Here is a 23,878-nt window from a genome sequence, read left to right as displayed (position 1 = left end):
ATTCGCTGAAGTATTCAATTTTTGTAAGATTTCTGATTCGATGGTTTTTAATACATTTATCGATGTCTTGGTTATTCGATAGAATCAAATTATCATCGGGGTTTTTATTTACTGACAATATTCAAAAAATTATTCATTTGCATAGTTGAAATATAAAATAAGGGTGGAGCCAATAATGTAATCTGGGGAACGCCTCCATATAGTTTTATCAAGTATGATATAGTTTGATATAGTTTGATATCAATATGGTTTGGTATTGATCAGAGAGATAGCTGGAAAGCAGTTACCTAGATTTATCGTCAAAACCAGATTAAATTAAATTTTCCGGTAAATAACGTGATCAATTAAACCAAAAGTTTTTTGAGAGATCTAAGAAAACTGCAATAACGTTTTCTCTTTCATTCAGTTTGTTTGAAGATTTTGTATTAGTAGTACTAAAATTTCATTTTCTCTTCTGAAACCAAACTGATAATTGGCAAACAAAATTGTTTTGTTTAGATAACCATTGGATTGTTCTGCTATGAACTTTCCGCATTTTTTGATAGCACAGATGTTATTAAAATTGGCCAGTAGTTGATTGCATCTTCCTCAAAGCCTTTTTGAATGAGAGTAAAACATTTGCTAATTTGAGATTTTTTGAGAATTATTCTTTGTTTATGACAATATTGTAAAGAAAACATTTTGGTTCTGCCGCATCCCTTATTGCCAATGCAGGAATAAGTGAAGAAGTTTGTTTTGATTTGCATTTATAAAAGCCTTTTTAATTTCAAAACGTGATACACATCTGCAAGAAAAGGATCCATATCGGTTTTGAGACACATCGTTTAAAAATGGTTTTGGTTTAGTTTTTCTACAACAGAATTCCCCAAGCGTTGATTATTTGGAATTCAATAGGTTTGCTATCTCTTTGAGATCAGTGATAGCGAAAATATCGCCAAAGCCGTTGCGATGCCAATTTCTTTTTCAGCTCTGGATGTTCGACAACTCTTTATTTCATTTGTCAGATTCCACTATTTTCTTTTACTTGAGGAATTTTCAAAAATTCCTTCTGGAAGCCATAAAAAAGGAGGTATTACTGTTGTTTCCGTGACTTATATATAGAAGGCCAAATTTTTTGACGCCTCCATATAAGAGGCTTAGTTTTCTGATGACAAAATATCATCTTTGAAGATCCTCATTTGTGCTCAATTCTCGGACAACAATTTTTCTGCTAACGAAAAGTTTGCTTTGTTATTTTGCACGACATTTTTTTTTGTTGGAACGTGTTGATCTATAGTTTTTTGAAACAATACCTTTCAAAAAATTCTGCGACCAGTAGTAAACAAACCAATTTGAAAGAACAACAGTTTTTCAAAAAGCATCAAAATTGTACTGTTTTTTTGCGATATTTCCCTTATGAAAGGTGTGCCTTAACCTATGTGTGTACATTTAGTGATGCAAAGAGTACCAAAATTATCTGAGTCAATTGGTGTATCAAAAAATTTATTCATTACAAAATTACTATCTAAAGCAAAGTATTCATCCAATAAGTTTGATTTGTGTTGAATTCTTGTAGTATGATGGTGGTTTAGCGGACCAATGTTGGAAAATTTGAGGATAGAGTCTAATTTAATATTTTTTGTAAATAAAATTGATACTGTAATCAGCCGTTAAAAAATTGTATTTCAATGTTGCAAAGAAGTCCGAATCTAATTCTATTTTTTCATGAAAATATTGAATGACAGATTAATAATTGAATGCTCATATTAGTTTTCAAAATAACATCCTATCTTTATTTATAAGAAGCATTTTGTGAACTCAAGAAGGTCTTTTCGTAATTTTGGTTTTTGAAAATTTTTGGTATAAGAAACTTGACACCACCACCATTTTGTTGCCGATTTATCGGATGCTAAAAGCCATGTTTCTGTAAAACCGGAGATTTGGTTAATCCCAATGTCTATTATCAACTTTTGAAATAAAGATGTTTTTTTTTAAACTTCGGCAATTTATATGAAGAAACTTAACCTTGTGCGAGAATTTTTTGCTTGATGTAAAAATTTCCGATAAAGTTTTGACTAGACCAGGGTTCAACTCTCCACCCCCGGCAAGCAAAAGGAGAATTAAATGGTTGTAGAAAATCTGGCACCAGAAAGTAGAAAACTGTACAGGATACGTAAAAAGTACACTGGCGTGGGTGGAACAAAAACCAGCTCTGACGAAGAGAAAAGAAAATATATTAGGAATATTTTTCTATGCTGTAAAGAAAACATGACATTTTTCTGGGATTTTCTAGAAAGCGAAAACGAAAATTACAGATGTTTTTGAACAGTTGGTTTAGTAGGATGTTAGAATAAAACTGTTCGGATTGTTGTAGTTGTTTGACACCCTAGGGTATGGATCATTCAAAAATCGCCGCTTTAATCTGCTGAAGTTATGCTGATTGATCATTTTAAGACTTCTCGATGCTTGCAATATTATCTGAAGCTTGCAAAAAATAAGCGAAGACTCTGTCTCTCTCGGTATGCCAAAATTGTAATTCAAACAGTGACCTCTTGTATCATGACAATATATTGTGATGATACAAGAGATCGCTGTTTGTTGTTTGTTTGCTCATTTCATTCATATGTAAGACAAATAATAGCGCTGTCGTCGGAACTGGAGTATTGTTCTTCAGTATTAAATTTATTAAATTGAATTCGTCCGTTTTTCATTTTTGCTGCATTTTTAGGCTTGATCCGCAATGTTGGAATCTCTTACAGAACATATTTTTCCCAATTAATCTTGTCTATGCAGAGTTGGCACTAAATTTTCGTACTAATCGGCTATTTTTTAGCAGTTTTTTTTATTTTTGGAAAAATGTTCCGTCTTTTATTATGAGTGCTTCGACTTTTTGTTGTTCATTTTTTTCAGAACGTCGAGTATTCTTTTGTCCTTGAACTCCTATATGCATGAATAGCGGTATCTCGCGGGATTGTGTTGTCATTCTACAATAATGCCACCAATAGTAGTAGTAGTAGTAGTAGTAAAAGACTCAATTCCTTGTTAGGGAAGACCATAAGATCGTACAAAGAATGCTAAAACAACTTTTACAGATCAAAAGGTGACAAAATTGAGACTAAGTCCAGCAAAAAGAGCAACAGCAGTTCACATAAAATAACATAAGTTTTCCAGGTCAAAGGATTCAATTCGAGTGCGTAAAAACTGGTCAATTGCATACGTAAACTGACGTTTAGACATGTCAAAGTCGATAATCTTCATTAGCATCAGATGCTTGGCGGCTCGTTGACAACGATTAAAAAAGTGCTCGTCCATCTTAATTTTCTTGTTTTTTGAAATTTCAAAATGTCCAAACTGATGGGTTCTTGATGTCAAGCAGACAAAAGTTGCATTGAGATTGGACTCAATAAAAGGATTTACTAATTTCCATAGAAAGAGTAGGTCTGCTCGTATTAGCTGAAAAGAAACCAGCAAGATGTCCAAGACTTTCAAATTTTCAAGGTAATATTTTTTGCAATTCAGAACCCATTTGAGACAGCGGTTGTTGGAGCTGAGTTTAAGAAAAAACAAAATTGCGTAGGACGAAAACTATTACTGTGTTCTATTTTTATCCAGATTATTCATCCCTCTGGCGAGAAAACTGTGTATAGCAAATCAAAACGGCCGCGTATGCCACGTCAGCAGAAAAATTGTTAACAAACTGAACAGAAATAAGAACTCACAATCCCAATTGTCTTGTCAGCCTAGCAACTCGAGCTAGCACTTAAACTCAGCAATAAAATTGTTGAAAAAATATAGTTTTGAGCAGTATATTTGTTACTGCGTCTTGCCAAAACCAAACCCTTGAGCAGTACAATTGTTAAATTGTTACTGTGTCCTGATACCAAAAAAAATGTCTTGAGCAATATTCTATCAAATATTGTGTCTTGTATCAAAAACGTCTCGAACAGTAAATTCATTTTTCTGTGTCCTGATTTCCAATCTTCAACTCGTGAGTACTCTGCGAAAATCGCAACACACACAACTAGGATTAAGTCAGAAACCAATTTTTCATAACACTTCTCAGGTATATATTTTTGCCTTAGATTTGTTTAATCAAAACGATTGAACTGGTAAACATATAGAGATCCCGTATTGTGTGATCTATGGACCCAGTTCAATTGAGAAAAATTCAAAAACTAAGTTAGATAAATTAGTTAATGCAACGGTAAATAGAGAAGAGCGAATATACAGTTACAAAAGCAAACTGCATAAACGAAGTATCCGGACAGATTTTGTAACCACTCAAAACGAACTGGGCGGTTTAAAACTTTCTTTGTGAAACACAAGGAGAGCAGCCGTTACAGCGGTATTGAAATCTTTCCAACATTCGCAATGCCAAAACTGAAGTAAACCACGGAAGCGAACCGTACTCAAAAATAGATGACACCAATGACTTATATAAAAGTTTTCTTCTGGACGCATAAACTCCGAGTGGAACAATACGCTTCAAAAAAATTAAAACTTTTGTAACCTTTGCAATGTTGAGGTCAATATGCTTATCTCAACACAATGAACTGTTTACAGTGATGCCCAAATCTACAAATGAATCAACGTGTTTCAAGCGCGACTCATTCAAAGAGAGGTCAGCATTGTTGTAGTGTTGACTAAAAGACAAAATTTTACCGTTGTCCGGATGAAAGTCCAACTCGTTTAAAATTGACCAGGAGGATAAGCTGTCTAAATCAATTTTGAATATTGTCGATTGAGGAAACAGAAAACAAGTTACGGTAATCGCAACAGAGAAAATATTCAGAATGTTGTACTGAGTCAGTAACATCGTTAATAAAAATGATAAAGAGACGTGGACACAGCACGCTACCTTGAGTTACTCCTGTCGTCACCAGTACTTCACTTGAAAAACATCCGTCAACTTCAGTAATTTGCCTTCGACCATTGAGATATGAATGAAAGAACATTAGGAGATTGTGATTAAAACCAAATGAGGATAATTTATGTAACAGTAACCCGTGCGAAACTGAGTCAAAAGCTTTTTTCACATCAAAATATACAGTCAAGCAATCTTGAGTTGTATCTTTTTCAGCATAAACTTTGTCCAAGTACGAAATGAGTTGAGTGACCGGGCTACGTTGTTTCATGAACCCGTGCTGTTCACGCTATATTTTGGAACAGACTCGGTAGTAAATGAAGTTGAACATTAAGCGCTCATAAACAATTGATATTTTAGGTAGGATGCTGATGGGTCTGTAGTTTGACACATCGGATGTTGACCCAGATTTGTGAAGCTGAGTAACGATTGACATTTTCCATTGAGAAGGCCACTGTCGAGTTTTAGTTCGCAAGAAAAACTCGAAAACAATGGTGACAATTGTTGAGCACATTCTTTGAGTACAAAAGAAGGAATTGAGTCCATGCCTATTGATGAATCGTCGGGAATCCTGCTTAGCAAATTGTATACGTCGTCAATTGTGAAAGAGAAATTTCAAATAACTTGAAGTTTTTAGGTCGATATTCGAGGTCAAAATCTGTTGGTTTCAAATTTGTTTGCTTCTTTTGTGAAAGCAGCTCCTTTTTCTCAAAATCTCTTACGCTTTCTCAGGCCAAACCCTCATTTCGCTGACCTGTAGATTTGATATCTTCTTTTTCTTCCTTTGTAAGTTTGAAGAAACTTTTTTATAAACACTTTTTTGCCTGCAATTTGTTACTGTGCAGAGATATTTTTGCCAGGAAGACGTGGTGCGACTACAGATTCGTTAACTTAATTCGAAAAAAAAATTTCAAATAAATTGAAGTTTTTAGGTCGACACTCGAGGTCAAAATCTGTTCGTTTCTAATTTTGCGTTGCATGGCGTCATTTAAAGCGATTGTTTGATTTGAAAGTTATGCGTTTGTTAAAAGTAATGCGTGTGTTAAAAATTTTGCGTTTTTTGAAAGGTATGCGTTTGTTGAAAGTTATGCGTTTGTTAAAATTATGCGTTTGTTGCAAGTTATGCGTTTGTTGCAAGTTATGCGTTTGTTCAAAATTATGCGTTCGTTGGAAATTTACGCTTCTGTTGAAAGTTATGCGTTTTTTGAGAGTTATGAATTCAAAAAGTCAGTAGGTCATTCTGAGTAACCTATGGTGAGAATAAAGCCGGATCATTGTCAAAAAACTTTTGTGCGTTTTGATAGGAAACCTTGACCCTCTTATTTTGAAAGCAACCCCCCCCCCATCGAGCGCAAAGATGCCCGTTTGATCAGGGGTTACTATGGTCTCTGGGACCCAATCGACTCTTTTTAAGAGGAACTCGGCTCATAATACCTCAAGGCAATAAAAATTCATTTTGATTGACTTTTAATGAACTCTTGTTGATGAGTAGGTTTAAGTACACAATCTGAGTAACTTTTATTTGGATTATATTGTTCAAATAGATTAATTGTAGACCTTTAGCTTATTTAATTATAGCCAAACTCAAAGATTTGACTAATTTCACGAAGACATAATTAGGAATAATTGCGATTGTATCAAATTTATGAGAATTACCTCACTTCATCCCAAATACTGCAAAAAACTATGAATTCGATAGATTTTGACACTTATTTGGAGAAGGCGGGCGATTATGGCCGTGCGCAACTGCAGATATTCGTGTTGGCTACATTTATTGGGTCGTACAGTACGTGGCAAGCTTACAATCCAGTCTTCACAGCTATATCTGTGGACTTTGTCTGTTCGGACAATATTACCAGCTTCGACAAAATCAACAGGAAAGTAATCTCCTAAACGTGCCATTTTAGCATTTTACTATAAAAATATGTAGCAGCCTTTGTTTTTAATTACATCGCAAAAGGCGACGAAAGTTTTTTGCTTGCGATTGAGGGACCGCCCAAAATTTTCTGTTGCTAAAATTTTCTGAGCTGAAATATTTAAAAAAAATAACCCCTACTCCAACTACTACTCCTACTCCTACTGCTACTCCTACCCCTACTCCTACTCCTACTGCTACTGTTTTTTCGAAATTCAGACATTTTAAAATCAAAAATGGCTCTAAATACGCTTTTTATACCAATTTGTTTAAATATGCCATAAGTAGAGACATAACATCCGCTGTCTCAATTTTTGAAAACCCCCAAAAAGGCTAGTTGTACTTGTGTTTACTAAAGGAGTCGTCTGGAGTTGAAAATTTTCCGGTATTTAAAAAAAACAATAATTAAACGATGGTAAAGTTGATATAGAACTCTCTGTATACGCTCGAGAAAAAAATGATTTAAAAAATAGGACATAAAATTGTGATTTTTAACCTCGAGTTACCTTCAGTAGGAATGCCCTTTTGCTATAGAACGGCTTTTTAAAGGATAGGAAAAATGACAAATTGACCATTAACGATTTTCGCTCTGAAAGATAATGTTTGAGTACGGACTGCAGGTTAATCAAGTAGTTGGTTCTGAAAGACTTTTTTCGAGATTGAAATCAATATTGCAATTTTCACAATGTTCAGAGATGACACCTCAACCTGGCAGTTTTGCTCTCAGTGGTCAAATTTTTGTCTGATCACAGTTGCACAGTTTCGAGTAGTCGCACTTTCGGATTATAGTCGCGAAGTTTCGAATGGTCGCGAAGAGTCGAAACATAAACCCACTTTTTCGAATTACTTCGCAATATTTTGCATTAATTCGCACAAATTCGAATCATTGGAAAATTTTTCTGTGAATCGTCTGACCATGGCAAATTTTCGTCTGGATCACCCGGTTCCGAACCCCGGTTCCTCACCCCGGGTTCCGAACAATTCAGTTTCTTGAAACTATAACTAATGAAAACAAGAGAGCATTTTTGAAAGCGCAACTAGCCAGATGGTTATATCAAACAAATGTATGAAATTTCTAATAAATTCATCCAGAAATAACAAATATTGAGCGTTGCGATTACATTATTTCAACCACTATAAGATGGCTCTGTTTACTAACTCCAATAGCACGCAAGATATTGAAATTCAATAGACCACACGATATTTTCTAAAATCTTGAAAGGGTTTTAAGCGAGTTTTGAAGTTTCAAAGCCTTCTATGTGGTTGCGTCTTTTAGTCATGCTTTCAAAATTTGATAAATAAGACTCGTTGCGCACCACGAAATTTCACTGTGTAATCATTATAAATTTTCGTGATATTGGTCTAGTGGTGAAGCATAACAAAAATAGTGATAACTTAAAGCAAAACAGAACTTAATTCGTCAAAGAAGCATTCTTCGTCGAGCCATGGACATACTACCACCAAAAACTTGTTGAAAATTTCACAGGTTGTTCCTTGAGTTGGTACCGAAAACTATTGTTTACAGAAATGTTGTGAATTTCATGATCCCCATTAATGAGTTGTCAGCGGATGGCAGCCCCAAATGTAATAGTCCATTAATATTCAAAATATCAATAAAATCATATTAATATTCAGTAAAGGACCACAAGGTGAAAAGGAAACTCTGATGAATTTACATAAAATGAAAGTACAAAAGACAAGCGATGTTCCGCCTCTCCGACTGGATTCTGCGAACAATTTCACTTATCCGATTAAGACCGCTCTAACAGTTTCATGTTGTGACGGCCTAGGGGAAGTTGGCTATCCGAATTTCTGCAAAGCTTTCAGGCAAATTGCAGGGTAAAGGTACAAATCTCCAATTATTTCAATCCAGACCAAAACTTAGAGCACTATATTGTTTTTCAAAAATAGATTTTCATATTCAAAACTCATTTTTATTAAGATCATGAGCAAAATTTTTTTTCTTTTGCAAAATAACAGATCAATGAGAAGAATCTTTAACTTTGACGAATTTACTTTATTAATAGATTGTTTGGCCATTAAATCATCAGTAATTTGTCTGACGGAAACAGTAATTTGTCTTACTAGCTGACGAGGGAGATACTGACTGCTACTAGTTACCCAGTTATAAAAAATATAACAGGTAACGGAAAAACAAAGGGAGGGGGTGTGTCAGATTTTGTTAAAAAATATGAGGTAGCACCTTATTTCCAAGTTTGACAACAGTCACTGTCAAGTGTTGACGGTTCGTTTTAAGCCGAATGATATTAACGTATTAGTCACAACTATTTACCTAAAACCGAATATCCCAATTAAGATCTTTTCTGAGAACATACATGACTATTTAGACACTTTTCAACTCAGACCCAAAGATTGCCATTTTCTCCGTGGAGATCTCAATTTTGATCATAGCAAACCCCATAACAGAAAAAAGCTATAAAAAATGAACTTGAGGCATTTGACTGGTTCTTTTGCTCGAAATTTGGCTACAACAGGGAAACCTCAAAGAGTTTGAGTAGCATCGATGCCGCGTACTGCAGTCATGTGGTTGAAAATTCAATTCAGAAAACAGCTATCATTGACCATTACAAAATTCTATATGACTTGAAAATGAACAATAAACTTGGTAGAGAAGTTGAATCAATCTTTCAAATCAAACTATTGAAAAAGCTCGATGAACCGTGTGTTGCAACAAGATTGGATTTCAAATTAAATCACATGCTTCAACAAATTTGTTGAAAAGCGAAAGAAAAACAATATTAAATCTATTTTTTACAGTTTCACTCATTAGTTAACGAAGTAATTAACGACTTCATTCCCTCAAAAATTGTCCATCACAAAAAACGTGATATATATGTGTGGACAATGAAGTTCAAAACTTTGCTGCACTTAAAAATTCTCTCGCTCAATATTTTTGCGAGAAAAAATTGAAATAAAAAAAACTAAATACAACCAAATCAGAAACAGACTGCAAAAACCAATTGAGAAGAAAAAAAACAACTTTTCTTTCGAAATAAATTTGATTTTAATGTTAATTGGAATACAGAAAGTTTGCTCCAAGCAGTACAAGATGTAGAAGGAAAAAATGAAGCAACAACAAACGTCGATGAAATTTGTGTTGAAAGATTTAGTAAGTTTTTTGCATCTGGGGAGCCCATCTTGCCCTTTGTTGCGCTTATGAAAATATGAATTTAAAGACCAATAAATCCAAAATCTCAATGGTATTAAGTGAAGTTAACGAAACAACAATGGGGAGAATCACAAATTCTATGCCCAATAAAAATTCAAAAGATGAGTTTAGTTTAAGCAATGCACTTGCCAAAAAACTATCCTATTCGCCAACTCCTGTCCTAACTACACTTTTCATTGACTGTATCGAGAAGCGCATTATTCCGGAGTGTCTAAAGCATGCAACGGTTGCTCCAATTCATAAATTGCTGATACAGAAAACCACATTAACTTCAGACCTATTTCGCAAGTGGTTTTTCAGACCTATTTCTGACCTATTTCGTTTTGCAGTTTTTTGAAAAAAAGCATTCCCTCACAAAACCCTTAGGAATTTCGAAAGAAAACATCAACTGTACATACCTTGCTTAATCTGACTCAGGAAAATCAACTTCTTGACGTTCTTCATAGCTCAGGTTTCAGAGGGCCAAAACAATAGCTTAAGTTTCAGATGGCCAAAACAAGGGTTTTTAACAACAAACCTATTATCAAGAAGTCAGACAGTTAGAATGAAGGGGAGGTTCTCTAAACCAAAACTTTTTCACTTCAGTGTACCACAAGGCTACGTACTGTGTCCCTTACCCTTTATTCTTTAGGTCAAGGAAATAACAAGAGCTTCAAATTAACTAGATTTAATACTTTTTGCTGACGATACTGTACTTATTCAAAACCAATCTACAGACCAAATTGAATTTCAGAACGGTGTTATTGACATTGTTGTGTGGTTGAACAACAGAAAATTGTCCATCATTTGCCACAAAACTCTTTTCAAATTCTTTTCAGCATGAACAAAAACCTTGATCGCTCATTTTTTCACGAACTTTGATAATTAACAAAACTATTAACGAAAACGAGGAGTCTATTGAAATTCTTTTCAGCATGAACAAAAGCCTTGATTGCTCTCTTTTTTTCAGAACCTTGATAAACAAAAAAAAAACAAAAAAAGGAGTTAAATATCTTGGCATAGATCTTGACAGAGAGCTAAAATTCACTGAACACGCTCATAAATTCATCAACAAAATGAATAGTTTCATATGCTCTTCTTACCGACTGAGGAGGATACTGACTTGACAACAATTACTCTTATGTTACAAACATTATGTACAGCCAATTTTTTAATATGCTGTTTTAATATACGGCACTGCTTGTAAAACTGCATTGGATCCACTTGAATTAAAATTTAAGCATTTGCTGAGAATTGTTTGCATTGAAAATGCATGATTCAGTTAGTAATTTAAGAGAAACATTTCATATTCCAACTGTGAAAGAGCTTCATTTGAAAGAACTAACTAGTAAAGATCTTGAGACGTGAAAATCATTTAGAAATAAATTTAATAATCAGGCCTGCTGAAATTCGAGTACTATATAAAATGAGAAATAAGGCTAAATCAATAAAACCTTCAAACAGAACTGGAAATAGCGCTAAATCAATAAGTGTCCGGGTCAGGATATTTTTAAATGCAATGCCAAAGCTTGAACCTAACACCGCATAATAGAGATAGAAGAATTCAGAATAAATTGTTTTCTCTTTTTTTTCCAGCGTTAGAAATTACATACATGGCAATGCTGGCTTTCTTTCGCTTTTCTATTAACTTACCATAGTTTTTCGTCATACTGTCTCGTTATTTGTTGGTTGTTAAACAAAAATTTTTTATGGTTCGTTGCGACTAGAATTTATTCTTAAGTGCTTGTAACAGGTCACTGTTAATTGCTGATGACAACTGACGCAAGGCATCACTCGACTAGGCTATGTAAGCCTTCTGATGTCCTCTCAAAATTAGTTGAGCTGTTTGTATTAATAGCAATAACATGTCCTTAGATTTGAAAACCAAATTTATTATTTGTAAACAAATGTCCGAAATGTTTAATAAATTGATTCGGAAATAATAAATATTTAGGTTGCGAATAATTTTTTCTTTCCATCATTAAAACACGACTCTGGTCGCTAACTCCAAGTGTACGCAAGATATCGAGATGCCATTGAACCAATCGATTGTGTCCAAAGTCTTAAAAGGATTTTAATCGAGTTTTGAACTTTGAAAGCTTTGTTTGGTTGCGTCATTTTGTTTGATTTTCGTGCAATCAAAACGTAATAAATGAGACTCGTTGCGCACCAAGAAATTGCGCTGAGTAATCATAATAAATTCTCTTGATTTTGGTCCTCTGTTAAACCATAACAAAAATAATGATAACTTGCTGCAAACGGAACTGAATTTGCCAAAGAATCGTTCTTCGTCGAGCAAACGCATCCGAACTAAAATTCCAGAGAAGCTCTCGTTTATAATTATAACGGCAGCCAAAACATAGTGTTATAGGTAACTAGGTATACATAGAGTGACTAGGTAATAAGATGTTTTCACTGAACTGACGAGCTGCGGACATACAACCAAAAATACTTTTAAAAATTCAAGGGTTGTTCTTTGAGTTGGTTTCCAGGTGGAGGTCCCAGACGGAAAGTCGATATGTCCAGACCCAGATGAACACACGACGGGGGTGTCGTGCAATCAAATTTACATGGTCTGGAAACAAGGAAAAACGCTCGAAAGTCTGGACATGAACGCACGAATAGTCTGGTGAACGCACGAAAGTCTGATCATGAACGCACGAATAGTCTGGTGAACGCACGAAAGCCTGATCATGAACGCACGAATAGTCTGCTGAACGCACGAAAGTCTGATCATGAACGCACGAAAGTCTGGATATGAACGCACCAAAGGTCTGATGAACGCACAATTTTTTTGTGCGTTCATCAGACTTAAGCGCGTTCATGTCCAGACTTTCGTGCGTTCACCAGACTATTCGTGCGTTCATGATCAGACAAGAAACTAACCTTTTATGCTTGTAGATGCCCATTGAAGATGAAGACGCCAGAGGGTTCCATCAGTCCACAAATCCACATATAAAGTCTTTTTTACGTGAGGTATATGAACATCTTTATACTAATAGTAGACATTAGCCTTTTTTTGCTAGCGTGAGCAAAATTCAAGGTGTCTATCTATCAGCATTAAGAATAAAATGAACCTCCAATAAGACTTTTTTTGATAAGACTTTTTTGACACTCATTCAAGAAAGCTGAAATTAACATAATCATATATCACACATCATAAACACACATCAGACTCAAAACAAAAGACCGAAGCGAGAGACGAGCGAGACAACGCGAGAGACGAGCGAGAGAACGCGAGACAAGCGAGAGACGAGCGAGAGAACGCGAGACGATAGCAAGAGAACGCGAGACACGAGCGAGAGACGAACGAGAGACGAAAACAGGGGCGAGAGAACGAGGGAAGGGGGATTGAGAGCACCGAAAAATCTTGATGCCCGAAAGGCGTCCCACCCATTTTTAACGCTATATTTTTGATCTTTTTTAAAAAAAAAACCGTACTCAAAACTAACTTTTTCCGAGGCAAGCTATACCAAAAGTTCTTTTTGTTTTACACTCTATCTACAAAGGGGATACTCTAGACAAAGTTTGGTTCAATTTGGATGAACGCACGGAAGTCTGGACTTGAACGCACGAAAATCTGATGAACGCACGAAAGTCTGGCATTAACGCACAAAAGTCTGGTTAACGCACGAAAGTCTGATGAACGCACGAAAGTCTGGTGAACGCACGAAAGTCTGGTGAACGCACGAAAGTCTGGATATGATTGCACGAAAGTCTGGACATGAACGCACGAAAGTCTGGTGAACGCACGAAAGTCTGGTGAACGCACGAAAGTCTGGATATGATTGCACGAAAGTCTGGACATGAACGCACGAAAGTCTGGTGAACGCACGAAAGTCTGGACATGAACGCACGAAAGTCTGGTGAACGCACGAAAGTCTGTTGAACACACGAAAGTCTGGTGAACGCACGAAAGTCTGGATATGAACGCACGAAAATCTGGACATGAATGCACGAAAGTCTGGTGAACGCACGAAAGTCTGGACATGAACGCACGAAAGTCTGATGAACGCACGAAAGTCTGGACATGAACGCACGAAAGTCTGGTGAACGCACGAAAGTCTGGACATAGGCACTTTCCGTCTGGGACGGTCTGGACATAGGCACTTTCCATCTGGGACGGTCTGGACATATCGACTATCCGTCTGGGACCTCAACCTGGGTTCTGAAAACTATTGTTCAGAAATATGAATTTCATGATCCCCATTAATGAGTTGTTAGCGGATGGCAGCCCCAAATGAAATAATCCGTTCACATACAAAATATCAATAAAGTCATATTAATATTCAATAAAGGACCACAAGGTGAATTGAAAACTCAACAAAAAATATGATGAGAAGTTACATAAAATGATCGAACAAAATACGAGCGATGTTCGCTCCTCCGACTGGATTGTGCGAACAATTTCGCTTATCCGATTATGACCACTCTAACAGTTTTATGTTGTGACGGCCTAGGAGAAGTCAATTAAAGGGCTAAAAGTGTGCTCCAATACTACCATTAATCAGCTAAATTGAAGAGGATTATTTGTTGAGATTAATTGCTCGGTTAAGGAGGCTCGGTTATGTGCGCTTGCATATAATGTTCCAACCCCGCTCAACCACATTTTTGACTTAATTGTCTATCAAATGAGGAAGAGATCGAAAAAACTCACATATTGCTCGAAAACAATTGTGCATTCATTTAAAAAATCTCTTTAACCTCAAAACACCAAAAAATTAAATAGAGCCTAAATAGAGGGTTGATGATACGGTATTAAAGAGACTAGCATTAAGGAAACAAAAGTTATATGACCTGGTTTTATTGAGAAAAATCAACATGTAGACAAAAACAAAAAAAGCAAATTAAAAAATACGACATGAAAACCGTTAACTATCAACTGAAATCACAACCCGTTTATGAAAACAATATTTTTTAATTCAAAGTTTTTAACAACCATATACTTTCAACAAAAAAACAGTAAACTGGTCACCTAGTTACAACCTTTTGGACATAAAACTACTAAGGCTAAGTCAGAAGACTACAAAACAACAACGAATACAGGTACAACTGACAAGTATTTTTATGCTAACGCAGTTTTAAAGCCAGAAAAAATAAGCTTTTTGCTGAATTTTTAATGTCTGTTTATTAGCCCACATTTTTTGGAAGATTTGTTAATTTGTTCGAAGATATGTCATAATTGAGTTTTGGACTGAAATGATTCTGTGATCAACATAAAAAGCAAGAAAGCCAAAACCATTTTTAAATGAAACTGCATCCCATCAGAATCCGAATAATTATCAAATTCCACAAATAAACCAAAACTAATCCTGCTCCTCTAATAATGCAGATAATTTTTCCAAAATGCTCCTCTAATAAAGCTCCTCTAATAAAACAGATAATAGCTCCTCTAATAAAGCAGATAATTTTTCCAAAATTTAACCAAATAGCTAAATATACAAACAAAAAAATCATTACATCAAAAATAAATGACGAACTTTTGACATTGAGTTATAGTAGCAAAAAACCACTAGGTATAATTTGAAATCTTTAATAAAAGTAGCTTTAAGCGCTCCTTAGATAGCACATGAGACCTTTGATTACTTCAATTCAATCATAAGGCAACAAAAATATCAACATATGCTAGCAAAACTCAATACATTGAAATTTACGAAAACAGTTTTAAGAGCAGTAGAAACCCTGAGCTTTACTCGGAAAACACAATATTCATTCTTTTGACACCAATTTAACAAAAATGGGACATCTCATTAATATAAATTATTGAATGAAATAAGACTCGCCCGTAATTGATACGAGGAAAATTGCAAAAACCATTGTAAAGCGGACCGATTAAAAAGACAATTCGATCCATTTTCGTTGCAAAAATTGACGGTGGGACCAAAGCGGTTCTTGCTATCACTGCTGTTGGTTAAAGAAGGTCACCTGCAAACAGTTTGGCATTAAATGTTTTGGCGAAAAAAGTACTTAAATTATCAAAAATTAATTGGAGCATTAGTGAAAAAAACGCATACAAATTTGCGAAAGACCGCAAATTTGTCAGTTTCAAAACACTTTCATGAGAACAAGAGATTAAAAATGCCCTCGTCTGCAAAAGGATCGTGTCAAAATTTTTTTTGTCTGAACTCCCGGTTAACGTGGACCAAGAGGGCTAAAGAAACAGTTGTTTAAAAGAGTCCAGGAACTCTCTTTTGTCCTGAAAATTAAAACGAGTAAGATTATCGGTAACAAGTTTATCAAATTTTTCAGCAAAACCTTTAAGCAGATTGCAAAAATTACGAAAATTGTGACTAAAATACGGAAGTTAGCTAAAATTCACAAAACTTCAATCCTCCTCGTAACTCCTCGTAGAAAGGGAAATTCAACTTATAGGGAAAATTATAGGGAAAATCCTCTATAATTGATGTTCTGCGCTTGACAAGCTCTCTATCTATATACAACTCACAACTGTAAACAATAAATGTATCGATCAGTAAAAATTGTTTAAAAAATAAACCGTTGAGCACACAGTTCCTCCCCCACTCAACTGGCTCAGAAACAACTATCTATTTTCGGGTGAAAAGCAAAAGTAGCAAAAACATTCTAAGCGTTGTGGCCTTTTTCAGACAAAAATAACATTATTTGGCCTAACTACACAACGGAAAACAGGCGAGGTCGAAAATGAGATAAAAAACTTGCACATGAGTGGCAAATATATGGGCAAAAATGTGAGAGATAGGCAAACACTTTTTTTTCTTCATTTTCAGTTTCTGTTGCCAAAGCCAATGTTTAGTCATAGTTTTAACTTTTAATTCTAGTTACTGTTAGTTTTACTCACGTGATAAGAAAAATTCAGGGGAAATAACAGCAACACAAAGAAGCAATAATCTACAGCAGCCACATCAAACGACTTTCCTACAAGAGATCAATATATTGCAAAAAATACTGACTCGAGCAGCAAAAACATGTTACTGTGTTCTCTACTATAAATTTTCTTGAGCAGTAAATTTTTTCAATGTGTCGTATTGAAAATTATACTTCAGCAGTAAATTATTTACAAATAAGAAGATCCAACATAATTAAAGGGTTATTTATTTTAGCATAAACAGGTCTTAGACATATATCTTTGTCTTCGATATGTTTACCTATCTGATTGAACTGATATATAAAAGAGATGCTGTATCGTGTGATCTACAGCAAACCCCCAGTCCACAATTATATTGATGAAAACCAAGATCAGCCAATAGTAATAAGGTGATACCGTAATGTAACGGTAAGAATATAAAAGATATAGTTATAGATATAAAATCGAACTGCGGAAATAAAACAAAATATCCGGACAGATTTTGCGCCATTAAAACGAAATTAGTGGTGTAAAGTTTTCCTCGTCACAAAAATTTGGGAGAATAGCCGTTGGCAGTTTTGTACGGCTTTCTTCCTACACGTGAGCAAATTATTGGCAAAAAATGACTTGAGCAGCAAAAACATTTTACTGCGTTTTATAGAATAAAAATTCTTGAGCAGTAAATTTTAACAATATCCTGTATTGAAAATTATTCTTCAGCAGTAAATCATTTACAAATAGGAAAATCCAACATAAGTTAAGGTTTTTTTGTTTTAGCATAAACAGGTCTTAGACATATATGTTCGTCTTCGATTGATTTTTTTCCCTATCTGAGTGAAATGGTACAGAAAAGAGATGCCGTATTGTGTGATCTGTAGCAAACCCAGTCAAATTTGATATCAAAGAAAACTAGGATCAACGAATAGTCATAATGTGAAACTGTAATGAAACGGTAAGAATATATCAGATATATAGTTATAGTTATAAAAGCGAACTGCAAAACAAAACAAAATATCCGGGCAGATTTCCAACCACTAAAACTAAATTGGTGGTGTAAAACTTTCCTCGTCACACACGTTTGTGAGAGTATCCGTTACAGTTTTGTTCTTCTTAGGGAGACGGATAGAAATTTTTCTTAGATGTTAGTAGTATGGCAATCAAGTGGTTGATTTAGTCAGTTTTAATTCAATTGAATCGTGGTAGCACCAATATGATCATCGCTTGATTCGCCTGCTTAGGTAAATTAACCAACCTCCTTATCAGAATTTCAGTTGTAAGAGACAGTCAAAAGATCTTTTTTGACTATTTGAAAACCTGGTTTTTTAGGTGTTTTTCTGGAGTACCTCCCTATCAGAAAAATTGTGTAATGCCAGCTGGTTTTAATAGGCAAGAAAATAAAGACAATAAATAATTTTTGTGCTCGCAGTGAATGAAAAAAAAATTGTAACCATTTACCAAGGCCAAAATAATTTATGTGAGACTACTAAAAAATTTCCTACCGATAGATTAATAACTTTGTATATTAGAATAGTATTTGAGAAAAAGATTTCAGGGATAAAACTTTTATAAAATGGTTCTGAAATCTTGCTGTTTTTCTATCCAATTTCAATGCAAAATTCTCATAACACAGTAGTATGAAATCTATTAATGCAACTATAAAAGTTCTTTTTAAAAACACATTTCATGGAAAAACCAGTATTATCATGTAAGAAGAGGTCAGTCCCCAAAAGAGATGTACCAGTGGGACACAGTGATCAAGTAAAAATTTTCATTTATGCCTGAATCGCACTCATACGCGACCTGCTCTAGTCGATTATATCGATGGGTAACTTTACGCTATTTGTTAATTTAGTGAGCTTCCGGATGTGAACGGTTCTGTTTTCAACAACGAATGTCAAGACAATTGTGCACACTACGAGTATGACGCGACACAGCCAAGTTCAATTGTTAGAGACTTCGACTTAGCCTGTGGCAGTGGACCATATCTGGTGTCTCTGGCTAATTCAGCGTACTGGGTTGGGTATTTTTTATCATGCATTCTTGCCGGAAGTCTTAGTGACAGGTTTGGAAGGAAATGGGTCTCCTTTGGATTATTAATTGGTTTATTGGTTAGTACGACAGCTATTGCGTTTGCCAACAACATTTATGTTTTCATTATGTTAAAAGTGTTTTGTGGCTTTAGTACCTTAGCTTTCGCGTAACTGTTTCTCAGCTTGTTAAGGATCAAAGGGTATAATAGCACAAATTTAACTTGTAAGCCTAATTTATAACAAGTGCTAAAAAGGAAAGAAGAAAACCCTACAAGAACGAGGCAGTTTCTTGCTTGTCGGCTAATCCCAGGCTTAGATCTCTGCTTATGAAGACACAAAAAGTCTGGTGGGGGGGTCATTATTTACCAAAATAACACAGTCGAGCACTTTTTTAAAGTCAAACGAAATTAAAGTAAAGGGTCGAGAAGAAGCCTTTCATTAATTGCAGGTTGAGCATAGTCCTTTCATGGGTGGAGCGAAGTCTTTTCACGAGTCCCCGTGTTTTTCAAAAGAAATTTAAAAATATATCTGCTTGTTTACATACAGCATTGCACCACAGCAGTCCATCATAGTACACTCGACAGGAAACTGCCAAAAGACTTCCATTTTTCGCGATTCTTCAGATAAAGCAGTCATCGCAGCCGGACTATGTTGCAGCCGGACTATGTCGCCAGATAGTCGAATGCAACTAGTTATTTCCATTGTAGTGGTCTTCTTTCCATTAGCCAGGGTGAAAAAATGGCGTTCTCAAATTATCAATTATTTTTTTAAAAAAACAATGCAGATTTATGATAGATTTGTGGTTCTTTTTAACCGAAAAGGGTGAAGGAGTATGCATGCTGATTCCGTTATAAGCAACAGTGCGCAATAAAATTGGACGTAACATTTTTGAGGCGGAAGTGCAGACTCATGGACAGACATTTGCTAGGCTCATGATTTGACAATATTTCCACCCACTTTTTGCCATTATTTCTAGCTAAAGTACAGTGTGGTTAACTTGGGTCCAGCAAAATTCGAGTTATTGTATTCGTTTGGGTCTTCTTATAGTCGAGCAACAAGTTTGGGCTGAGTTAATTTCAAGCAGCAAGTCGTTTTGTGTTAAATTAAAGTCCCGATACAAAAAATGGATCGAAATTAAATCGAGTCGAGTTAAACTAGAGTCGAGTTAAACTAGAGTCGAGTTAAACTAGAGTCGAGTTAAACTAGAGTCGAGTTAAACTAGAGTCGAGTTAAACTAGAGTCGAGTTAAACTAGAGTCGAGTTAAACTAGAGTCGAGTTAAACTAGAGTCGAGTTAAAGTTCACAACCAAAAAATTAGGGCGAGTTCAATGCGAGATAACAATTAAAGTCGAGGTTACGTCTTTTCAAACGCCTTTGGGACCATCAGTGTCTTTTCAAGCCCATTGCGGTCCTCTCATAAGCTGAGGCCTAAACCATAGTTGAGACCGTTTCTGTCTATTTCAGTGATCGTAACTAGATACTTGTATCATTTACGTGAAAAGAAATATTGTTTGACGCGTTGGAAAATTTACATTTGATTAAGAACGTCTGCAAAAAACACAAAATATAAAAAGCGACTGTAAAAATTAGTCAGAAGACAGATACTTGAAAAATACTCAATAAGCTAACGGAAGGAATTGCAGGCCAGGATGATGTCATCGACCAAATTGGGGTAGCACCCAACCATCCAAAGCGCAACAGAGTTGTTTCATTGAGAATTACACGGTGGAGTGCTTGCTCTCAGCACAAGCAAATTTAACCGAAGCTGATGACTTTGAAGGAGCTAAACTTTTTGAACAAGTTTTGTGACAAGTTAAACTCACATTATCATAAAAATTAAGGACAACTAAATAGCAACTGAGTGATTGAAGCCCCTGACATTTGCGTTAGAGTATTGTATTAGAGTATTGTTTTTGAAGAGCAGAACTTGCGTGTTTGAATCGAATTATAACTACCTTGATTTCAGATGCAAATTCACTTTTAATTCTGACAAAGAAACTGTTTGAGTTCGACTCACACAAATTGCGTTAGCATATCTGCATTGCATATCATTGTTCTTCTACAATTAATTTCAAGTTCGTTTTTACTTGGCGAAATTTTTATTGTAAGAAGTGCAACTGAGTTTTTGAATTAAAGTGAGAAGAATGAAATAACGTTTGAATTGAAATTTGGACAAATTTTTTACTAGGATTATTTCACCCCGAGAACTGAACAGTATCGTAAAGAAACTAACAATATCACGAACTCAGACAGAAAAACTATGAACAGAAAACGACGCAAAGTTAAGCTTCGGAAGGAAATGAATTGGTTAATCATGAATTAGAAACTAAGTTTGACTATTAAAACTGAAGGGCGATATGAGGAGAGGTACTGACTAGAGTAACAAATTTCCCCGGCCCAAAAAATAAAATTATTTGTTATTTTATACAATATATATGCAAATAAATAGCTTATTTATTGATTATCAAAACTATGTATGATGAGTATGTTATTCATTTTAAATAACTCTCTACGTCTGAGGTACTTCCGGCTTTAGGAACTGACATTTCTATCCTTTCCAAATTCGGTGAGGTGTAAAACTGTACTGAGTATGGAAGAGTCGCAGAGAAAATCCAATTTCTAAATTCGTCACTGGGGTACCGGATTTTGCTTCTCTGATCGCTACTTCTCTGATCGCTACTTCGATTGTAGATGTCATTATCGGTTCATTAAATAAAAAGGAGTCTGTTATTTCAAGTGAATTAAGTTTATTTTGAGTGATATTTGGTGTGATTGGCTGATTCTGTTTAGGTGGCATTGGAGGTATTGGTATACTTTGCGTTGTTCTTACCTATTCAATTTGTTGTTGTCGTATTTATTTACAGCGCGAGTGACGTTGATATTTGTCGCTTGAAAGGCACTTCTACTGGAAATGCCCGTGACACATTCAACTCTCGGCAATGCACAGCTGTTTTTCTCTCTTCTTAATTAATAAGAATTATTGTAACTAATTATTACAATAATAGTAATTAATAATAAGTGTAATTGGTAAGTTTCTGTCAGGCAAACGGCTATAGGTTTAGATTTTTAAGTTTCTAACTGAATGTTTAGCAGATCAAAGTTTTTCTGAAGGGAAAGTATGTTCTGTAGACTAAGAGTTTGCTTATTTAAAATCATCTGTCTTTTTAAGTTTGAATGTGTCACAATAATTAAGAAGAGAAAAACAGCTGTGCTTTACCGATAGTGTCAAATGTGTCACGGGCTTTGCCAGCAGCGCTGTCTTTCAAGCGACAAATATCAACGTCACTCGCGCTTTCAGTAAATACGACAAAAACAAACTGAAGAGGTAAGAATAACGCGAAGTATACCAAAACCTTCAATGCCACCGAAACAGAATCAGACAATTACAATTATTATTAATTACAATAATTAATAAGATAATTACATTAATTATTAATAAATGTTAATAACTAATTATTAATAATTACTTTTTACAATAATAGTTTTTCTCTCTTCTTAATTATTGTGACACATTCAAACTTAAACAGAATTTGATCTGCTAAACATTCATTTAGAAACTTTAAAATCTAAAGCTATAGCCCTTTGCCTAAAAGAAACTTGGCTTATGAACCACTACGAAACGTTACAATTCTCCTTGAAAGAAAACCAAAAACAATGCAGTTGTGAGAGAATGAAAAGGGGGTGATGTAGAATTATTTGCAATGAAGGACTTGGATTTTGTTGAAGTGAAAAGATGCGATCACAACAATCTGCAGGCTCTTACAAAAAAGAATAAATCAGATCACCAGCATTATCTGATTATTACTTGTAGATATATTCCATCTAGAAAACAAAACCTATGAAATTTTCAAAAGCAAGAAAATTTTTCAGATACCTTACCAATTGACTCTGAAGATAAGCATATATTATGCGGAAACTTCAACATTAATTTTTTTGGTTAATAGTGCAAACTTCCGGAAAATAGTCGGTTTAGTGGCTGAAAATAACCTTTCTATAGTTGAAAACATTGAACCAACACGCGAAACATTGAGCACAAAATTCACACTGGATGCGTTTTTTTTCCAAAACTTTGTCTTCTGTCCACACTACTGATTCCGGCATTTCAGACCCTCATTCAGTAACACTAACATTTGAGCAATCTCTGGAAAACTCGTCGAACGGGCACAAAAAGTTTACACGAAATTGGGCCAAATTAAAAAACCGCAAATTTGTTGAATACATCAACAATATCTTGATGGACAAATAAAAAGTAATTACCTCCAACAGTAGTGAATGGTCCCCCAATAAAGCCTTTGAAAAACTGCGTGAAAATTTGAAGACATTTTTACAAAAATAGGATGGGAAAAGAAGCAGCCAATGACGAAAGAAAATTTTTCAATCTCTTCATTTAAATATCGGGCGAAACTCCACCGGCTCACCACAATAAACAAATAGTAGAAAACATGGAATCCTGTAACACTTTTTTTTGCAAACATTGGAGTAGAGCTATTAAAAACCTTTGATACAAAGCAGAAATACGAAATTGAAACTGACACAAATACCATGTCCTGTTTCCCAATAACGAGTTCCGAAATCATTAACTCTCTGCGAGTGCTTTCATCAAAGTTTAGTTAAGACTGTCATAACAAACTACTTTTTTCACAAAAAAGTTTCTCGGGCAGTTAGTCCACTACCTGAAACATTATGAGCTATAATGAGCGTCTGAAGCAAGGCTTAATTCCACAGTGCCTAAAATTAGCCGAAATTGTGCTTTTTTTCAAAAGCGGTGATTGTAGTGAACCCACAAACTACAAACCAATCTCACTACTTCCCGCCATTGGCAAATTGTATAAAAAATTTTGAACAAAAGCAACCCATTTTCAAAAATTCAATTTGTTTTTGAAGCAAATTAAGTGCTGTTGACGCCATAACTGAAGAAATCAGAGCAAACTGATATAAAAAAAACTTGACTAAATGAACCTTTATCGATCTAAAAAAATCTTTTGATGCAGTGAACCATGAGCTACTGCTAAAAAGTGTGAACACTGCGGACTCCGAGGACTGCTACTGCAAGTGCTTGAATCCTATCTGAAAAACCGACACAAAAAAAATTAAAATG

General features: G+C 35.1%; 2 protein-coding genes across 3 annotated transcripts in view; one reads left to right on the top strand and one right to left on the bottom strand.

Moving 5' to 3' along the window:
• Window positions 1-23,878, bottom strand: part of LOC142342880 (cyclin-dependent kinase 1-like) — a 418,971-nt gene that overhangs the window by 346,249 nt on the left and 48,844 nt on the right. The window lies entirely within an intron of this gene.
• The window catches only part of LOC142343038 (organic anion transporter 3-like), a 35,621-nt gene continuing 17,736 nt past the window's right edge, over window positions 5,994-23,878 (top strand). Inside the window, exons 1-2 of the mRNA XM_075394725.1 lie at window positions 5,994-6,724; window positions 18,603-18,947. Of these exons, the coding sequence (XP_075250840.1) occupies window positions 6,576-6,724; window positions 18,603-18,947 (494 nt within the window). The 5' untranslated portion in view covers window positions 5,994-6,575. The remainder of the gene's footprint in view (window positions 6,725-18,602; window positions 18,948-23,878) is intronic.

This window comes from Convolutriloba macropyga, chromosome 7 (genome assembly GCF_964194025.1).
Source record: "Convolutriloba macropyga chromosome 7, txConMacr16.3, whole genome shotgun sequence".
In the NCBI taxonomy this organism is placed as follows: Eukaryota; Metazoa; Xenacoelomorpha; order Acoela; family Convolutidae; genus Convolutriloba; species Convolutriloba macropyga.
Note: the sequence above shows the minus strand (reverse complement) of the source record. Positions and strands in the feature narration are given on the sequence as shown.